Here is a 21467-nt window from a genome sequence, read left to right as displayed (position 1 = left end):
TATATATATATATATTATATAAAATATAATATAAATTTGTAACAGAATTCTTTCAACTGTACGTATCATATATAGTTTATAAGTTATTTCATTAATATTTAATAAAACAAATATAATGTAAAACTAAAATATTTATACTTTTTACATAAACAAACTGAATATAAATTCATTTTTTAACTAACACTGGTGATATCATTTTTTGGAAATGGAAAATATTTTATTTTTCTTTCTTTTTGTGGTTTTGTTAGCAGAACAATTAGCAATGGTACAGCATATCATTATGATAACTTTAATTCCTATCTGAAGTAATTTCATAAATTGGATTTTTAAGTATAAAATAAGAATAGAAGAAGTAATAATATCTTTTGAGTTGCCTTAAAACATAAGACAAAACAGACTGCGATATTACACTTGAAGAATATAATAAAAGAAATAATTCCTGTAGATACAGGAACATAAAATGTTGTCAGATGTCTCAATAAAAAAAAGATAGAAAGACAATTAAAATATTTAATAAATGTAAATGAAAAAAGGAAATATGTAAATATACAAGACAAAAAAATTTCTCGAAATACCAAATACAGCAAGGCTGAAAACCTATAAAAATCCAGTTAAATTTAAACCATTGAATAGATATAAGAAACTATACTTTATGTAATGCGGAATAATTTTTAAAAGGATAATTAAAGAATTTGGAGTTATCATCTTAGTCTATAAGAGATGTAAATAAATTTGGTGAAAAAATTAAAAAGTTATCAAATAACTGAAGATACAATAATGGCGTAATTAGGAGGGTACTTCGGGTCTTCTACCTGACTTTTTTTTTAAGCTTCATCTTGAAGACAGATTTGATTAAGGTGATTTATGTTATAATTAATTTAGTTAAAATGAACAAAAATAAGTCTATTCTATTGTTAATTTTCATTATTGAGTTAAACCCAGGTCCTCTGCTGAGATCTCGTCTAAGGGAGGAAGATCACTTTTAAGTCGACTTTAACTATTCTCTCAAAAGGAAACTCCTTCAAATTCGGACACGAAATTAATAACTGGATTTACAAAAGAAAAGTTGTTTAATTCTCCTAATCCATCAGGTGAGACAATTAATTTAAATTCTCCACAAGTTTTTACCTTCAGTAGAAAATACAAACATTTCAATTGCAGACCTATGGTCTAAAATAGCTGATTCAATAAGTTCCAGCAGTGATAAGCTGGTCAATTAAATTTCTTCGATTAGAGAAGAGTTGAGTGCAATACAAAATGATATTAAGGAATTTAGAAACCAACTATAGATAGTAAACGAAATAAGTAACAAGATAAAAATATAAATTCGGAAATTAAAAATTGAGAAAGAGCTAATGCAATTTAAAATTGATATTTGAATAAATAGTTTTAATAGTAATAAAATTATATTATTTAATTATCCCTATCCAGTCAAAAAATATACACTTATCCCTGTTTTTACGCGTTCGATTTTTTACACTGGAAAAAAACAGTTTATTAGAAAATTTTTAAATTTAACTTTTTGTTAAAATTGTGTTATTGTTTAAAAATGTTACTCTTTATGTTGAAAGACTGGTTCTAAAATTACGTGTTTCTAAATCAACAGTTCGTTTATCTTTTTTTAAGCACAGTACAGCATTGTGTACTGTACATCAGAGAATACTGTATGTTGATTTTATGTTTCCTACGCTATCTTGTGTTTACTATGTTTACGTACAAATAATATTAATGATAAATGATGTTAGAATATAAAAGCTAGTGTTTCTTTTGTAAATTGCTTATTTTTTCGTTCCATTGAAGATGTGGAACCTATCGAGCATTTTTCTACGGTATGCATGTACTGTACTTCTTTTACGCGCCATTCTTGTATCCATCGCGTAATATTCTATTTTTTTAATTAATAATTTGAAATAGGAAAATTTAATGTTGGAAGAAATTTAAAATGTATTCCGTACATCTAATTCAACAAATTTTATTATATGTTTAACATTAAAATACGGAGTAAAATATTTTATGCTTTTATTAAAATAAATCAAGATGAAGAACTAGGTGAGTGGCAAAAGATGAATATGTCAATTAGCCTAGAAACTTTCAGGAACTGGTCCTCCTGGAAAATTATGTATGTTAATTAGAAAAGAATTAGGAATCATAAAACAAATGAAAAAATCTAATAATTTTATAATAATATTAGTATATATATTCTTTAAGAACGTCCGTTCATAACTATTAAAAAATTAATTTAAACATTTACATCGTTGGAAACATCTTTCTTCTTACATATTATTCTTAAAAGATTTTAATTCAAGATTGGCACAGTTATCAGATAGTTTGTGTAACGGACTGAATAATTTAATGTTCAATAGTCGTGAATTAAAAGATAAATTGCATAACAAATTAGGCATAAAACTATTAATTAAAACAAAATTCATGATTTACAACTATATATATTAAATGATCGTATACAGAGTGATCGTCCATCTGAATTCACTTGTATTACAAATGACGGAAGATCAATTAGACTTAATAATCTAATTAATGCTAGCTAGACATATGTACTAGATTTAGGGTTTCAATATGCAATATAGCTGATTATTTTTCGACAGTTGCAAGGTTTGCCGCTTCATCTTATCAAAAAATTAATTACAAATCTATCAAGACCTTATCTGTTTAATTTCTATATGCTGAAGAGTTATTTTAATAAGAAACAGACAAAAATCAAATTTTTGATAACGCATATCATTACATTCTGTACTCCGACTACTTGGTTCTTCTTGCTCCAGCAAAGATTGTGCTACAGAGAAAAATTAATATATTACATACATATTTGAAAATTCTACAATTGACTATAAATATAGCAAAACCTAAAATTATATTTAGGAATAATGCGAAAATATTATAGAGAGAAGATTTATAGCTAAACTGTTAATAGATAATTCAATATACTTATGTTCCTGATGGAAAATTTCTAATATAAACTTACACATGAATTTATATAATTCTTTAATAAATTCGTCAATATACTACGCCAGTCCAATATAATCGCATCATTATATAGCAAAAATATTTATCCATCGATCCAGAGAAGAGATATTAAAAGAGTACTGACCCAGGAAAAATGTTAGAGATGGATAATAGAATTAGTTTTATTTACATTAAATGAAAATTACTTTAAATGGGAAGAAACGTTATACACAAAAGGAAGGACTGCCAATGGGGTTTTGTATTGGTCAAATTAGAATGAAAGAAATAAACAAATAATAGAAATACTGCGTGTTACATGTTATAGAAGATACGTAGATGATGCCTTGATACTGCATTGACAGAAAGAAATTAAATGGTACACAAATATTAGAAAAAGTTAATACATTATTTAATTTAGAATGAGAGATGAAAGAGAAAATAAAATCATTTTTAGATATAAATATCATGATAAACAATGGAAAGTTAGAAAATATACTAAACGATGTAGTGTACCATATTGCGGCTTTACTTTGTTAGTGACACAACTAAAAAAACTTGATTTTGCTTTTTTTTGCGTAAACTCCTTATGTACAATACTTTTATCATGTAAAATTATGTAAAATTAAATATTTCTATCTCCATTAGATTCCCATCAGATATATATATATATAATGTATGTATCATATATATATGTATGTATAATACATTATAATATATAATGTATGTATCATATATATAATATATATAACTAAAATATTGACAAAAACAACTTATTTACTTGTTTTTTGTCAATATTTTAGCTACACTGTCAATACATTAGTTATGAAAACCACGAGGAGTTTGGATTTGTCTATTAAATTTGCCATTGTGAATTACAATGGCAAATAGAAGAAATAGTAGTAGTAAAAGTAACAACAGTATAGAAGAAGGAGTAGCCACATACAGTAGAGTCCCGTACAACGCGCAAATAAAGCAAACAACACCCTCGAATTATGTCGATCAGAGGTATATGTTTTTTTCAACTTATAGGCCAAGGTTTAAACTTTCATAAATCGTGTGATAATGCAGGTTTCGATAACGCGATTTCCTATAATGCGTAACGAATCCCCCGTGTTGTACGGGACTCTACGTCCCGTTCATTATGTGTGGCTATCCAAAAAGTTTGTTAAGCATGACACGAAAAATATAAGGAAAATAGGGATAAGGAGATAGATAATACACGAAGAGAGATCAGAAGTATAGAAAATTACAATACATCGGGGATTAGAGATTCGAAAAAGTTATAAAAATTGTTAAAAACGATAGGAATAATGTTGACACCAGGTATAATAAGTACTATAAAAAGAAGATTGAAGGGAAAGAAGAAAGAAAACTGAAAAATTAGACAAGGCAAACGTAGTGTATAGTTTTAACTGTACACGTAGAAATCCAAGAACAATATCTACGTGTGGGAGAGCGGAAGACAGTTGGGTATAAGAGTTAAGAACATGTAATACCGATTAAGTATGCCTATCAAAACTATGCGGTGGCAACGCGTTGTAATTAAGGATGAACCGATTAATTGGTAAGTAATCGGTAATCTGCCATATCGGCCATTTCCCCGATTAATCGGTTTTGATAATCGGCCTATTTTGCATTTTAATATTTTTGTTAGAATGTTACGTGTAAGGCAGCTAATAAAAAATAACAGATTTCTGTCAATTTAATTATGGAAAAGTTTATTAATAAAGTTAATTTAAAGTTTGAATATTACAATTTATTTATTTTATATGTTTAAAGTTTAAACTTTAAACATATAAAACAAATAAAAATGTAATATTCAAACTTTAAACCCTTAAATTGTAGTGCAAAATATGAGGATTTCATTGTTTTCAGGGCGTAGCCTATTTCTTGCCGGCTCATAAATGTTACCTTCAGTGCTGAAAATTCTTTCACTATCAATGGAAGATGCTGGAGCACTTAGATATTTTATACCTATTTGGCTCAAATTAGGAAAAAGTTCTTTTGAACTTCTCCACCACAAAAATGGGTCACTATGTCTTTGTCAAATGTAAATATATTTCTAATTCTTCATCGAAACGTTTGTTCGTTTGTTTTTTTTCCTTCTTTCTTTTTAAAAACATGCTCTTCTTTATTTTTTCGTTTACCAGAAGCCAATTCATCAAATAAATTAAAAAAACTTAGAGATTCTCTTCCATCTTGATCATCTCCAGAAGTAGAAGCTTCATACTTTAATTCTTCTTGAGATTTTAAATTATCAACATCTTTTAAGCTATCAATGGTCCATCTTTTTATTTCCTCTACCATATCCTCTTTTTGAAATTTCATTTTGAATCTTGGATCTAATAAAGATGACAAGCATAACGACTTGTTTTCTATATGCTGAAAATCTTTTCTTTATTGAATCTTCTAGTCCTTCTACTGTGATATTAATGCCACTAAAGGAGCTCTATCTCTTTGCTTTTGATAAGAATAATTTCAGAGTCTCTATTGTGGGAATTATTAAAGATGAAGTGGTTTCTCGTTTGCTGGCTTCCATAATAATTTCTTCAAATGGTTTTAAAAGTAGAACATTTTTTTTTAACGAGAGACTACTGATATGGGCTCAACGTAGAAATTTTATGTATAGCATATGTGACAAGACTTTTTGCTGTTCCAAGTTTCTTTGCAACATGTAGTATGTGGAAATACAGCGAGTAGTAACATGAATTAATCTGTGTTTCTGCAAACCTAACTTGTCTCGCAAATCTTCCAATTTGCTTACAGCTACAGCAGAATAATTAAAATGTGTGACAATATTTCTATTAACTGTGATTATAGTTCTCACATCTTGTTGAAAAAATATGCATTCGTTTAGTGGCATCTGCAGTGTATGTATAAATCATGACAATGCCTCTAAGTTGCAATTCCTGATTCCAGTACCATATTTGCTTTAGAATCTCTCAGTATTAAGAACATCTTATCACTTCTCAACTTATACTGTTCAAGAACAATGCTTATCTGTTCACTGATTTTTGTAGCTGTGTGGGAACCTTAAAAGAAAGCAATTCGCAAAACAGCTCTTTCTTGCTGAAAATCATCCTTCAACCAGTGGGCTGCTACACTTAAAAAAGAAGAATTGTTTTTAGTTGCTGTCCAAATATTAGCGGTTAAAGAAATAAATTTTGTATCATCAATAGCTTTCTGAATTTTTGACTAAACTTATTGAAATATATCAGGGATGATATTTTCAGAAAAATATTTTCTGCTGAGAATATTGTAACTAGGAACTTTTTTTTTAGTAATTTCGAAATCCTAAATCAGACACAACAGAGTATGGCTGTAAATCTTCACTTATCACTTCTCCAATCAAGTAATGAGGTCTTTTGGATCGTTCATCATTTATATCCCACAATTTTTTCTTCTCTAGTAATTGAGTTAAATTAGTTTGTTTTTGGATGAATTTCCGTTGTTACTGATGAACATCCAACGTCTTTAGTTTCGAAATTTGTTTTTTTTTTAGTATCTGTGTATCTTTATCTCTTTGTATCTTTCTAGTTTCTTTTAAAAAGTTTTCATGATAACATTTTTGAGATGATTTTTCATATTTGTTGTGGTAAAAGTTTTAGCATTTTCCCCCTCTCTATATGGAAGCCTGGCACAAATTGCACTTGGAAAACTTCTCGTTTTTATCTTTCTTAAAAAATTTCCAAGCAATACTGAAAACCACGAGGAGTTTGGATTTGTCTATTAATTAAAATTAAAAAGTTTTTCAAAATAATAATTTATTATTTTAAGTTAATACAGTACATGAATCTGAAAAAGAAAAAAAAAATAGCTTCATATTAAAAATTACTTTTATAACAAATGTTATAAAATTATTTTTTTACCGTACGAGATTTTATATTTTTATTAAGAATTACATAATTTCATGCGATAATAATCATAATGTTATTTAACTGTTAACACAATAAATTATTAACACTAATCGGTCATTTTGCTTATTGGTGCATCCTTAATAATTAGTAATCTTTACAGCGAGTTGGTAATAATACTATTGATATTATCTTGCATTTATTTATTAAAAACTAAGGAAAACACCAAAAATAGAACATTGTTTATTTCATCCGAAAATTATTCCTTCTCGTAAGTTGCACTTGCGATCTTCTTTGCTGCTGTCTTCATTTCCCCCCTCTCTTTTTACGTCAACAAATTCGCCGTTTTGATTAGTTGGAATATTTTATGCTAGCGAGAAAGTTCGACACGTTGGGTTGCCAGCGTGATTCACTAAACAGAATGATTCGCCGGAAACGACATTGCTAATAGCGAGGTTGCAGAAGAAGTTTTCAACGCGAAAATGTGAACATCGGACGTTCACGTTTTTGCGTTGAAAACTTCGGCCACAACCTCGCTAATGACTTGAAATTTGCTTCACTTTCTGTGTTTCGCTAGAGAATCGCGCTCAGTGTGAACTAATCTTTTAACACATAAAGAATTTCGAACATCTGAGAGCTAGTCATTAGAATTTACTCGCGCGTGACATTGTTGAGCATAACGATTCATTTTAGTAAAGCTATGTAGCATACTAATCTCTGTATGTCCCTGATCCGAAGTGTAGTACTGTATTTGTTTTCCTTATACACCATAATACAGACTTATTATATCTCATATACTCAGTTCATTTTGCAGTTAACCTCGACATCGGATAGAACAGATAATTAGCGTTAAGGACCATCGCTTACCCCGTTAATCTGTTATATCGAGAGCCAAGAATACTTCCACCATGACAGATGCCTTGAAACAAGCAAATTTACTTCGTTTTTAAAATCTGCCATATCGGGAAAGATCAAATAGCGGATCAACAGTATTTAAATTGTAAATCAGAGTTTACATCATTTATATAATAATTAATTAATTTTTTAATCAATTTTTAAAAATTAAACAAAAAATTTTAAGTATAATTAATAAAGTAAAATATATATATATGTAAAAGAAATATTCAGAAACGAAATTTCTATCAAAATTTTTATTTTATAAATAGAAAAATTGAAACTAAATATAACGTAATATCGATTAATTTATTTATTATGAAAAAATACGGATAATTTCATTATATCCAATACAAAAATATTTCTAAGTTAATTTAAAAAGCGTTATATTTTTTCCGTTGTAAGAGTCGAATAATTTACATTCTCTAATTTTTAATTGTATCAATCCTTTATATAAAGAAACAAAGAAGAATTTCATAAAGGAATTTAAAAAATAAACTGAAATATTTCTTATTCTTAGAAATAAAAAAATGAGAAATAAAATAATAATTGCTTATAAATTAACAAAAGTAAATAATTAGAGAAAACAACTATTTTTATTTCTATTGATAAATAAAGATCATTATTTAAGCCTTAAATTCCTTTGGAGTAAACTTCAAAATACATATTCTTAGCGTCCTGTATGGCAACTTCCCATCGTATATTAAGTGATATGCGGTTAAGTACATAATGGAGTAATGCATTAAGTTTAACATGATGATCATAATTAAAGCCGTCGTATTCAGTGGACTCTGTAGCTTCAACCAACGAGCCGATTGACGGCAAAATTTGTGTACACGCTATTCAAAGAATGCAGAAAAAGATTTTGTATAAAAAAGTTTTAGTTCCAAAATTGTCCGTTATATGACAAATGGCTCTGCAAGCAAAGAAATGTGATATACATAGCCACGTGGAATGCAGCCGAGACTGGATATGCTGACAACTAGTGCATGCCATTCTTATGAGATACCGCTACGACTACCATTACTTCGCCGAAGCGTACATTAATTTTGAAGCTTTTTTACGAAAATCAAGGTAATGCTGCGACTGCATTTGCGTATATTGTCGTCGTAAGAACTTACGCTGCGGACAAATGTCTCCACAGACTGCCAGAAGAATGATAACGCGATTTGAGACAACTAGATCCTTAGTTCAACCAGGCACAGGGACGAGTCTTCAAATTTTACACCTTAACAATGGGGAATACATTAAACAATATTCCCTGCATTGCTAAACAATCTGTCAACAAGTACCGGTATGTTCACATAGAAACGAATTAATGCTTTATCATTGTGTTTCTGTTTTGTTTTGCAGCGCCATTTATCCTGTATCGGACAATTTTGGAACTAAAATTTTTCTTTACAAAATCCTTTCTGCGTCTTTTCAATAGCGTGTACACACATTTTGGTGTCAATTGGCATATTGGTTGGAGCTACGTAGTCCTCTGAATAGGACAACTTTAATTATAATCACCAAGTACATTTATGACTACTTTATATGAAATTTTTAATTAAAAAATATTTTCCGAAGAATGATGATAAGTAACTTTCTAGTCGTAAATATCAATCGAATTTAAATTTATAAATGTTTTTATTACTGTATTTTGGGTATTGTCACCGCAGTCTAAATTTTCGGTCTTCAAATAATAAATAATAATTTAAAGATAATAATTTAAATCTTAAATTAGAAATTTCACAAGGAAATATTTGATTAAATCATCTTACATATCGTAGATGTGAGATGAATTATATTTTGTTTCGGTAATTAAAATCAAAATATTGAATTTTGAAATTTAATATGCAAAGTAGCTGATCTCTTTTACATTGTTTCTGAAAATGCAATAGAAACTTTCATGATAAAACGAAAACCTACGCCCATTCCATTGTATAAAGCTGTCTATCTTCCTCCTCCTCTTTTCCGAAATTCAAAATTTTGATATTATTACGGAGCATGAATTTATCGAAGGAAATTGTAAACAAAATTTATTTTTGCAGATAGTAATTAAAAATGAGTTACAAGGAATAAAGAAAACAACTTGTACACAATAATTTTTCAATGAATGAACTACACTTCTGGTCAAAATATTATAATCAAAAACATGCCCTTCAGTGAAATAATAAAACACATTTTATGAATAAATCTTAGAGCTATTTCAAGAATTATTTTCGTGGATCTCTATATAATGAATGAAATATCTTGCTAGATCTCATTTGATTTCATAACATAAGCAGTATAAATTGGAGTTTGCAAAACTGATCAGTTTTGCTTACGAATTAATAATAATCTGTAATTTTTCAGGGAAAAAACCTCGATGTATCTAATAAATTAACGAGTACTAAATTACTAGCAGATTTGCATAAAGATAGAGATTTATTTGAATACAGAGCCTTCTGTCTTCCTCGTCTTAACTTAAGTTGCCGAAATGGGATGGAATTTCTGCTTTCAGACAGAATGATTTTCTGCATCCGTATGACAAATAGAATTCGAATAACTATTTAAGTTCTCAATGAGTAGTTATTCATTGAGAACTTAAATATTCAAATATATAGGATGATTAGAATTAAACTGATGGCATTCAAATACGGTCCTAAAAAATAACTATAAAAAATTTGTTACAGATTAGTCAAAGAGTTTAGAAGTTTATGGGAAACAGACAGACATTATATTTTATATATATAGCTGAGTTAATACTTCACTTCAACCTTTTGATAGAGGAGTGCTGCAGCTTGTCGCTTTTCACTCCGGAAGAAACAGTGGGGCCGATCGCACAGCGACCGAAAAGGCGGTCTTATCAAAGACGACCAATCCGAGAAGACAGGAGAGAGGTCACGAAGTGACCAAAGCCGGTCTTATAAGTGACGACCCCCACGAAAAAGGGAGACAGAATGCCTTCCGGGAGGACTTGGGGGAAGCTGGCCCCTATTCAGGCGTCATTGGCAAGGAGGAAAACCCGGAAAAACTCCCACTGCCAGCTCGTCTGAGTGAGGCGCGAATCCCTGATCGAACTCCGGTGTTTAGGGTCTGGTCACCACTATTAAGCGAAGACAGAGTCCACTCGACCACCGGTGGGCTCCAAGTTAATACTATGAAGTCCTCTCCTTTTATTATGGGACAATTTCCGGTCAGGCTCTAGTGGTCGGCTTATGTAAACCTTACTTTGCGATCCCGTTAAAGAAATCTAATTGCTATCTATATATCCACCTAATTTCAAATTCGTCTTTAGACATATTGTCTGAAACTTTTTTGCAGATTTCAGCTGTAAGGTCAGGTTCTTCGGAAGACGAGTTTCATCATTTTAGAAAATTCGCTTTTTCGTAAGCAGCTTTCGATGATTTTATCTGAGACTTGCTTCCAAGACACTTCTAGCAAATGCAATGCATCAAGAAGGGAATCTTTTTTTTCAGTTGCGCTTGCATGTGATTTATCTTGAATTTTATCAAGTTCAGCTGTAATTTGCTCATTAATTTACCTGTGGTAATAAGTTTTTAAAATTGATAAGATACCTTAGCCACATGGCTGAATTAACGAGGGTAAGAAGATAATTTTGATGTTTTTAACGACAAATTGTGTGTCATGGAGTTGTTTATTAACAAGACGATTTTTCGCTCTAATTACGATCCCACTTAATTAACAAATTGTTGAAAATTACATTTGTCATCCAAACATTTGCACTAGAAAGGTAATCAACAGGCAAACTTTTGATACCTTTAAAACACTAAAGGTTTTTGCTTTTTCCAGTCACCAGAAGGTCTCGTTATTCACCTATTATATTAACGCAACAAAGAACTGTCGCTCGTTCTTTCCAAAATTTAATTTTCATTTTAAAAAATAAGTGCGCTTAGGCATTGCGCGAAAATAGAATTCATTTTCATCTGTATTATAAATATCCTGGAGAGAATATTCAGCAATAATTTTTGGCTACTCCGTCTTTAGCCACTCGTTATCTGAAAATAAATCGGCACCCTTTTCCCTTTACCATGAAGACGTTTATATATGGTATTCACTCGCTTTTTCTACTTATTGAACTATGCATCAGTTGCAATGAAATCTTTGCCCGTAGTTTTTGCTAATTCTGCTTTTTGAAATAAAATAGATCCATTAACTAGAGCATTCTTTTCAAAAACATGACTAAACCAAATTTTTAATGCTGATTCAGCTTGACTGTCCTTTCCAGATCGCTCTGTCTTCTGATCCCTGATCTTATTAGAGAAGTAAAGAAATTTCTATGTTTGATCTGTTTTCTTTGTGATCTTACGCAGGAGTAGTTATGAAAGTTTTAAATACACAGCACTACATTGACTTGTTCTTATCGTAGTAATTCTAAAATTCTTTGCTTTTTTGAAGAAAAATCTCGATGCTTTTCCTTCGCTTCTGCCATGATCCAAAGAGATTCTTTTAAAGAGTACTTTATACAGTCTTCTTAATTCGTCTGATCACAAAGTTAAAAAATTTTAACTACTGTAGCATCGTGCTGCAATTTTTAATCATGTTCTAATTTAAAAATTAATCCAGGCCTCCTGCCCCTAAGCTTTTCGTATATGGTCTCGATTTTTATCTAACTCCGTTCTCTAGATTAACGAAAGACGGACAGACGGACGATAGTAAGAATTTATAGGTCTGCAATTTGAAAATTTCAGTCCAACTAGAGAAATCGCAATAGGCGTACGTGTTTATCTCCACTCACTGCAAGAATATGTTTTGTAAAGATAAAGAGTACGCTTCAGGAAAAAAATCTAATTACATATTTTCTAAAAATTCTTGTAATGCGCATAATATATACAAGGTAAAAGATATACTTCGGTTAAAAGTAAGTTTGAAGTAAAGGTACATTTACGGTAGTTCGAATTCTTTAAGAATTCGTATCGTTTTCTTTCAGTATAATTTTCACAATTGATAACAATAGCCGAAGTTTGATTACAATAGGCCGATTATTTTTAACTAATTTTTTGTAGTATTTTGGGATCGCCTGATTAAGATAACAAAAGCCGATTGATATCCATGATTACGGCATACGGTGACTTTCTTTACAACTGAACATTTCCTCATTCTGTCTCCTCGTCTACCTTCGTATTTTAAGTTTTTTGTTGGTGATTTTCCTCCAATATTTAGTCCAAACTTGGAAAAAATAATTTTTTCAATGGCGATTCAAAACGCTGCATAATAGCGTGTGTATTGATATGTGTCGTCGTGATGGAATGAGTTTGAAGGAGATTTTAACAGAAATATATCGACGGATATATCTGGTGCTGTACTATTGGATTTTGTTATGAAAATTAATAAAACAATAAGGTTTGAAATTAAAATTATAACCTAAAAATAGATTCCCGTTTTACGTCTTCTCGTTTTAAAATTTCCATTTTATGCAAATTCGGATTCAAATTTTTTGGTTTTCTTGCATGGAATTCCACACTTAAGTATCATAATTTTTGTTGGACATTTTGGCGTAGTGTTATTATGTAATTTAAACTTTTATTTTTAAACTTGAGAGCAGTAAAAGTTAAATTTATAAAGACCCGATTAGGCTAATTATTATTTCTCAGGATCCGATTAGATTGTAAAAGCGAAGGTTTACTGTATTTAATAACTAGCATATTTTCTTTACTATTAACACAAAATTTACGAAAAAGCAAGTTGTGGAGTTGTAAAGAATACAAAATGCTTACCGTATAACTTCACATAACACAAAATTTTCTGACGATAGTTCTATCATTGTTTCCGAACATTTTTGATCAATTAACATTAGAAATTGTGATTAGTGTTTTGCCAGAGAATATAACAAGTAAATTTTTCGTTGTTACAATTCATAAACGTTCAAAAATATTAAGAAAGTTAACTTTATAATAAGTATATTCTTAGTGAATTGTGATGAGATAATCCAATACTAATACTTGAAACAACTATCGTGACGCTGTCGACCGAAGTTGAAGGGTGGGAACCAGCAAACCCGACATCCACCCGATGATTCTCTAAAGCAGTCGCAAAGGATTCAATAACATTCTCAACAGGATCCAATAACTATTATGCAACACAGAACCCTACAAGGGGGGATAACCTTTGTAAATTTCTGAACTTAAACGCATTTTACGATAAAATATTATTTTTAAATATAAAATAATTATCATTAAAATTAATAATTATTTTATATTTATACCCAAAAGGCACCAATTGTTATATCAATACATAAATACTTTACCACTTTAGAATTAATGATCACTTCTTTTAATTTATCTCCTTTAACACCTGCTAAATTAATAAAACTTTTTTCAATTTTTTATCGCTCTGTTAAAATATTTATCACATTAAATTAATGAATGTTTAACTAAAAAAGAAACCTAACTAAAATTTCCCCATTTATCACAATTGATACTAACATGGTAAGGATGTAAAAGCCACCAATTCTATCCACCAGGGTGGGTTAAGCAGTTACCATGGCAACATACTGAAGGCAAACAAGTCTACGAGGAAGAAGAGTCGAATAGGATCTGCAGAAAACTTCTTTTTTATTTTGTGTTATGGGGAAAGGTGGAAGCAAGTTGAAGAAGGAGACCGTCAACAAGTTGGTGGAAGACACTTACTGTAAGTTATTATCTTACTTATTTGCTATTTTCTTACTTTTTTCGAGTTTTATAAAAGTTATCACTTTATTTTCCTTTGATTTTTTTTGAAACGTGTTTATATTTTATCTATAAATCATATCTAAAGTAACTTTTCACTTAGCAATAATGCAACGATAAGAGTCTATCAGGTGATTTCTCTTCTGCATTTGACAGGTGAATGAATCTTGCTTTTCTGCTGGATTTTTTTCGCAGTTTTTTCCTTTAAACTTTGATATAAACAATCCATAAACGTCTTAAATATGTTTTTTTTTTAATCTCTAAAAATTACTCAATTATTTTAAAAAAAGATGATTTGATTCTGTTCATGTCTCGAAGGTATTTTAAAGGTTACGTAAAATACTTTTATTTTCTCATTTTTTTAATTCTAAATTTAATTGCTGAATTTAAATAATGAATTAAAACTTTTAAACTCTTCAAAAAGTTTAAAATGTATCAAAGAAACCTTAAAAAAATAAATCTTAAAAATTACAAAAAAAAAACTAACATATTCGAAGTAAATGTTCAAAAACTTCAACAAATCTTTAAAAAATATGCGAATGATTTTTTTAAAAAACTAAAAATCTTCAATAAAAAAGTGCAAAAATTTAAAGATAAATCTTCTAAAAATTCAAAATACATCCTTAAAATATTCAAAAAAAGTCATAAGGTAAATATTTTTAACATTTATTTTATCTTCAAGAAATAAATAAATAATAATAGTAATAAATAAATCGTGAAAAACACAAAAATTTAAAGGTGATTTCTCTAAAGAAAAAAAAAATTCTAAAACTATTCTTTTAAAAGATCTTTAAAACTTAAAGGGGGAAACTCAATTATTAACGCACGTTTCTTCAATAAATATTTGTCATTTTTCGTTTATTTTATAATCTAAAGTAAAAAAAAAAGGATTATAGAATTTTAAACATTTTTTTTTATTATTTTGTAAGTTAAACAATATTTTTAAATAATTTTTTAAAATTTTAATTCTCTCTTATAAATGATTATTGTTGATTATTCAACGGTTAGAATATTCATATAATTTTCCAGGCAGCAAGATTTAATATTTGATACAATTTTATTCCATTCATTTATTTATAAAAGTAATTTTTTTTCAACCATTGTTTACAATTTTTGTTATTAGAAAACATTTTTGAATATTATTTGACTAATTTGTGTTAAAATAATTTTATAAATTGAAATTGTGCTAAAAATTTTTATGATAATGTCTAAAAATTAAATTTTTGGTCATTTTTAAGGGTCAAAATAATAATAATAAAACCCCAAAATTCCAGCTTTTTAAATAAAGCTCTTGAGAAACGTTTCATGACGTTTTTAGTAAAAATAAAAGCGTTGAAAATGTATTTTTACTATAGAAAAAGTTCTCGAGTGTTTTAGAATGTTTTTAATGGAGATAATGCTCTTGAGAAACGTTTTTAATGAAGGTTAAGCTCTTGAGAAGTGTTTGAAAACGATTTTAGTAAAGTTAAAGCTTTTGAGAGCCATTTATAAGCGTTTTTTTTTTTTTTAGTGAAGTCAAAGATCTTGAGATACGTTTAGGAACATTTTTAGTGAAGATAAAAGCTGCCGAGTGTGTTTTAAAACATTTATTATTGAAAGAAAGCTTGTGAATAATATTTAATGACGTTTTAAATGAGGATAAAAATCGCGAGAAGAGTTTAAAAAATTTATTTATTTATTTCTGAACCTAAGGTGAAGCTTTTGAGAAACGTTTTTGCGAATGAATATCAAAAACGTTTTTTAACGATTATAAATAATGTATATTTCCATAAAACTTATTAAATGTATCTTTTATGTTGGCATTTCGCATCAACTTTATTACTTTCAAAAGCCTTTTATCTCCATTAAAAACGTTTCTTTCCAATATTTATCTTTTCTTTAACGTATCTGAAGAGCTTTTACTTTCTTATAAAATGAGGTTGGATACTTTAATGATGGCCTAAGGATTCGGTATAGAAGGGAGGATACGTTTATAATTCTTAAGTTTCCGGCCGAATTTCTCTATTAGATGAGTGAATTGTTCCACAAATTGTAAAGACCTTAGATAATTACATAAGCCATCTTCTACTACTACAAATTTACAATATTTAAACGTAATTTGTTGGAATCAATACTAAGCAATGTATGTCGTTGCGTGGTATTCGAACAGATGTCCAACAAATACAGTTAGTTGCTTGCATGTATATTTGATGAAAGTAGGGCTTCAATTTACTACTGATAAAATCGATTATTCAGATTTTAAGCTGTTGAAAATTCACATTTTTGTTTTCCTTCCAGAAAATATCCAATTTTATGTATATTTTTGGCATATATTTCAGAGATTTTTCTTAAAACATTGTTTCAAATCTAAAATTGTAATCTCAGCTGGTAGATCGAGAATCCTCGATAATGGGAGCGAAATGTTAAAGGGGATCAGAACAGGAAAGGTTGAGAAGCTAAATAATGTTGTTGATTTAGTGTTATAAATATTAATTTTTTTTAATGTTAATAATATCGAAAATGTGTTTATACTTTAATTTGTACGCTAAATATTATAAAAATTTAAGTTTAAACGTTTAAAAAATTGGTTTTATTAATTAGATTTTCACCTCTCAACCCTTGTAGTGTCTTAGTATTTGGAAGTTTAAATATTAATGGCCAGTTTATGCATTATTCTAGAGCCGTAGAAGTTAAATATATGATGTTTATTTATCGGATATAAATATTTTATTAGCACATAAATAACTGATTTTACTATTTTTCCTAATAGTAATTGAAACAAAATCATTTGTAGAGGACTTAAATCCACTACAAAATGAAACACTTCATAACTGATTTGCATTTGTAGGCGAGTCATTCTCCGTTGTAAAGGAGGATTTTTATTTTCAATTTTCTTCCATTGTTTTAAATTATATAAACGTTATTAAATACCTACCTTAATTTTCATATAGCATTTTATCTAAATATAAATGCATAAAATTCTGTAAAATTCAATGATAAATAGCTGGAAATTCATTGTAAATGTGAGTTTTTCACTCTTTGTTTACATTCGAACCAATTGTAATTTAATGTATCTTTAAGGCTTCCTTTCAATCAACGTTCGTAATTAACATTGAAATCATGAAATAAAATATTTACTTGAATAAGAAAAATAGTAACATTTTTATTTATAATATTTAAAATACCTATTTTGTATCTTTGTGTATGAAATTCGAACGTGCTTTCAATCGATTTCTACACCATATTAATCTTATTGATTTAAAAGATTGTTCAATTCTGGATGTTAAACAGCATCAATTTTTACTTAAAACATGTTTAATTTATGTAATTAAACATTGTGAAATTGTTTATTATTAACAATAATTCACATTCTAAATCCCTCTCTTGACTTATATTCAAATATTTGAATTATTAACGTTAACTCAATTTACTCAAAATATTATAGAAATTTTCAGTTAATTTCAAACTCGTAAAGGTTATTATTACTATTAGTACATACGCTACGTAAGTTAATGTATAATAATATATATTATACGTTGCATAAGTTAAAACTGTGCTTCGTCAACGAATTGAAGTACAGTCTTAACTTACGTAATTTGAATAATATAGATTTATTTTATACACTGTGTTTTAAAATGTAAAATCAACTTTTATTGTTTTTCATTAATTCTTTAAAAGTACAGTGTGGCCCAAAAGTTAGCTATGTTTAGTTGTTTTTACAATGTTTTTATAATGGTCAAAAAAGAGGACATGTCCTCCAAAATAACAAAACGTCCTCCTTTTCGATACAATATGGAGGATATATTCTTCATTTTGACTTTAAAAAATGACCACCCCCTCTATTCTATACCTGTAATGTCATCCTTTTTGGAAATAATTTTGTCCTACATTCATAATTTTTCATTTGATAAGCTGTTTTTCGAGTATATTTGTAAATATGAATTGTAAACTGAATTTGCTAATACCAACTGATTTGTGAATTAAACAAGCTTCTTATCTTTTAAAGTTTTAAATACTGTTGCATTTGTGTAAGAGCAATTCACATTTTACTTGGTTAACTGACTTTTGGGCTACTGAGTAAAACGAAAATTCAATTTTTTTTCACACCTTAAGGTTATTTTTATGATTCTTTTGTCTTAAAATTTATTATAGAAGAAGAAAGATCAATTTTATGATTTAGAAAAAAAAAACTGAATTTATGAAAATTAATGATCGATTTCTGTATTAAAATAAGATCTTACTGATCGTATTTTATTTCAAAGATTTTTTTCATAGATAAGATAAAATATATACGGTATTTAAGTGCGGTAGAAGTTTGTTAATCCGGCATCCGATCATCCAGAATACATGATGGTGATACGACCTGTAAATATTGTTTGCATCAGGAATGGAATTCTTTGTGGGGACTCCTGTAACGACTAACGCCTGTGCAAATTCTATTATAGCATTCTCTATTTTAAAATTACACTGTATTAATAAAAAAAACCCCTATTGTATTTCGTTTCTTGAATCATTTCTTTCTACTTGTTCCCGTATATCTTTTTTTTTATTTTCGTATATCATTTTCATGTTCTCCACAAAATGAAAATAAAAATCAATGGGCAAAAATCAGTTAACCATTGTAAAGACTAAATTGCAATTTATTTTAATACTTTATTATTTACAAACCTTACGAAAAGTTATTCGAAATAATATCCTTCTTGTTCAATGAACAAACTCCATTTTTATTCCATTTATATTCACAAGTGTACTTGAACATACAAAAATAGAACATGGTTAACTGATTTTGGGCCACTATGTGTGTTTTGTTCAAGAAAATTTCTGGAGGGTAGACAGATAACCTCACTATATTTTCTGAGTACAGCTTATAAAAGAAGTAAATCCGCTTTAATACTATTATTTAAATTACTATTTACCAACTACAAGCTGCATATTTAATTAGCAAAGTACTTCACAAAATTAAATTTATTTAAAAATACTTAATTTTAAAAATATATAAGTAAAAAATTGTATGATTTTTTTTTCATTTTATTTCATAAAATGTTTTAATTATAAACTGAACTTTTGACTTTGAAGTAAATGAAAAAAATTATTACTTCGTTCACTTTAAGCACGAAATTTACAAATCAAAACTGATTTTTAACAAATATTTGAGTAAAATGTTTAATATTTTACATATTTTATTTATTTCTGAATAATGAATTTAATTCCAACATAAAAATTCTAACAATGAAATTTCCAGACTTTACTGTACATAAACCACATTTCTGTTTCTAATAATGAGGATTAAAATAGAAACACAATTAATTTTTAAAATTTTCTACTATTATAGCTAATGTATAGTGAATTTAAATATTTAAAATTAATCAAAAATATATTGGAGTGAATTATCAAATAAATTTGACACTCAATTATTAAAATATAGTTATAACTCTAGTAGCATATGCAATAATACTGTAATATTAATCTAGTTAAATTGCTTTATTTTTATTCATATAAAATACACAATTTTTTATTTAATTTGTAAATGTTTATGAAGAGATGTATGAAGTAAACAGCGCAAATATTCGATTTTATAGGTTTATTTACAAACTGCATCCCTGTCGATCAATATAAGAATCAATACTTATTTGGTATAAAAAGTGTTTATTTTTTAAATATTTAAATTTATAAGTGAGATTAAAACGACAGTTTAATTTAAATAAAAATTAAAAATATAAAGTATATTCTCTTGTGAATTTTGTAAGCATAGAATTTATATTAACGCTGGAACAGGTAATTGACAATGAATATGAGTTAAAGGTTGTCAAATTTTAAAAATTATTCGTAGAAAGCTATAATTTTAAAATATGCTTAAAATTGTTTAACTATATTCATTATAAAGAGAAATATGGCTGCCCATGGGAGGAGGATAGCCTGTGTCCTCGAGATATAGGGATGACGTGTGGTAATCTTGAGACACAGGAAGAATACTGTGGGAGAATGTTTACGTAATTAAAAATACAGTGTATAGATTCTTTAAGATAAATATTAAATTTACTTGTAAACTTTTTAATCTATCATGCCGTTATATCTATAAGAGTTTATTACAGTTTGATACATATGAACTTAGTAGATTGTTTGATACCTATGAAGCCATAGAATATAAAAATTCAAGTTAAAAATTCTAATTTTAACCAGAATTTTGTTAATATCGAAGCCATGTTATATAGATAAACTTTGATACATACGTGTTACGAGTTTATAAGCATTTATAATTATAAATTTATATAAGATACAGTTATTATATAAAATAATAAGAATCAATGTAAATATAACGATTCGTATACCTTTGACATCTTAAAATATTGAAACTATCCAAGAATTCTATCGTACAAGTCCTTCAAACACCCTCTCTATGTATAAATTTATCATTTTCTCATTTCATAATTAATAATTTACAATTAGAAGTGGAAACATTAAAGAGTGGATTTATTGCTTCAATAATAATAATAATAATATCTCCAGATTGTCAAGAATGTAAATATTCTTGAAAATCTAAGATATTCTGTAATTGGTTACTGAAAGTTTCAAGTTCTGTTTTAGTGAATTTGTTCTTTATAAACTGATTGAAACATGAAACATTGAAAGGATAGAAATTGCAACAATTCCAGCTTTTATTCGTTTGTTTGTAATTGTAAACGAGTTCTGGATGTGGAAAACAATATGTCCATGGATTGCTCTTTGCACGCTATCTTAATTGTAATAAACTTTTATAGGTTGTTGAAATTGTCGTCGTAACTAAAAATAAATTCTTTTACAAAGAAATTACGTAATTCTTTCTGATTTCTTAATTAGATTTTACTCTAATCTCCAAAATATATCCAAGACATAACAAATTATATTGTTACACTTCACTCATCAAGTTGTCTCGATTGATTATGAGAAATTTATCTTACGTGGATAATTATGTAATCAACTTGATAACATTAAAAGTTATCGCGACTGGAAATCTCAAGATAAAATGAACTCTTGATATATTGACCACTCAATATAATTAACTTTTGATTTAGTGAAAAATTTTATTGGTCCTTGCTATTCTTTATGCATATAGTGAACTCTTGCTCCTGGTATAGTGAGTTCTTGA

The 21467-nt window shown here is 28.2% G+C and overlaps 1 protein-coding gene across 1 annotated transcript in view; it reads left to right on the top strand.

The window, feature by feature from the left end:
• The first annotated feature begins 13725 nt into the window (after positions 1-13725).
• The window catches only part of LOC111632461 (frequenin-1-like), a 28861-nt gene continuing 21119 nt past the window's right edge, over positions 13726-21467 (top strand). Inside the window, exons 1-2 of the mRNA XM_023376875.1 lie at positions 13726-13804; positions 14158-14324. Of these exons, the coding sequence (XP_023232643.1) occupies positions 14261-14324 (64 nt within the window). The 5' untranslated portion in view covers positions 13726-13804; positions 14158-14260. The remainder of the gene's footprint in view (positions 13805-14157; positions 14325-21467) is intronic.

The sequence above is a fragment of the Centruroides sculpturatus genome, unplaced genomic scaffold, assembly GCF_000671375.1.
Source record: "Centruroides sculpturatus isolate CEXI.00-Female unplaced genomic scaffold, Cexi_2.0 scaffold725, whole genome shotgun sequence".
Lineage (NCBI taxonomy): Eukaryota > Metazoa > Arthropoda > Arachnida > Scorpiones > Buthidae > Centruroides > Centruroides sculpturatus.
The sequence above is the reverse complement of the archived record's forward strand: the minus strand, read 5'-3'. Positions and strand labels throughout refer to the sequence as shown.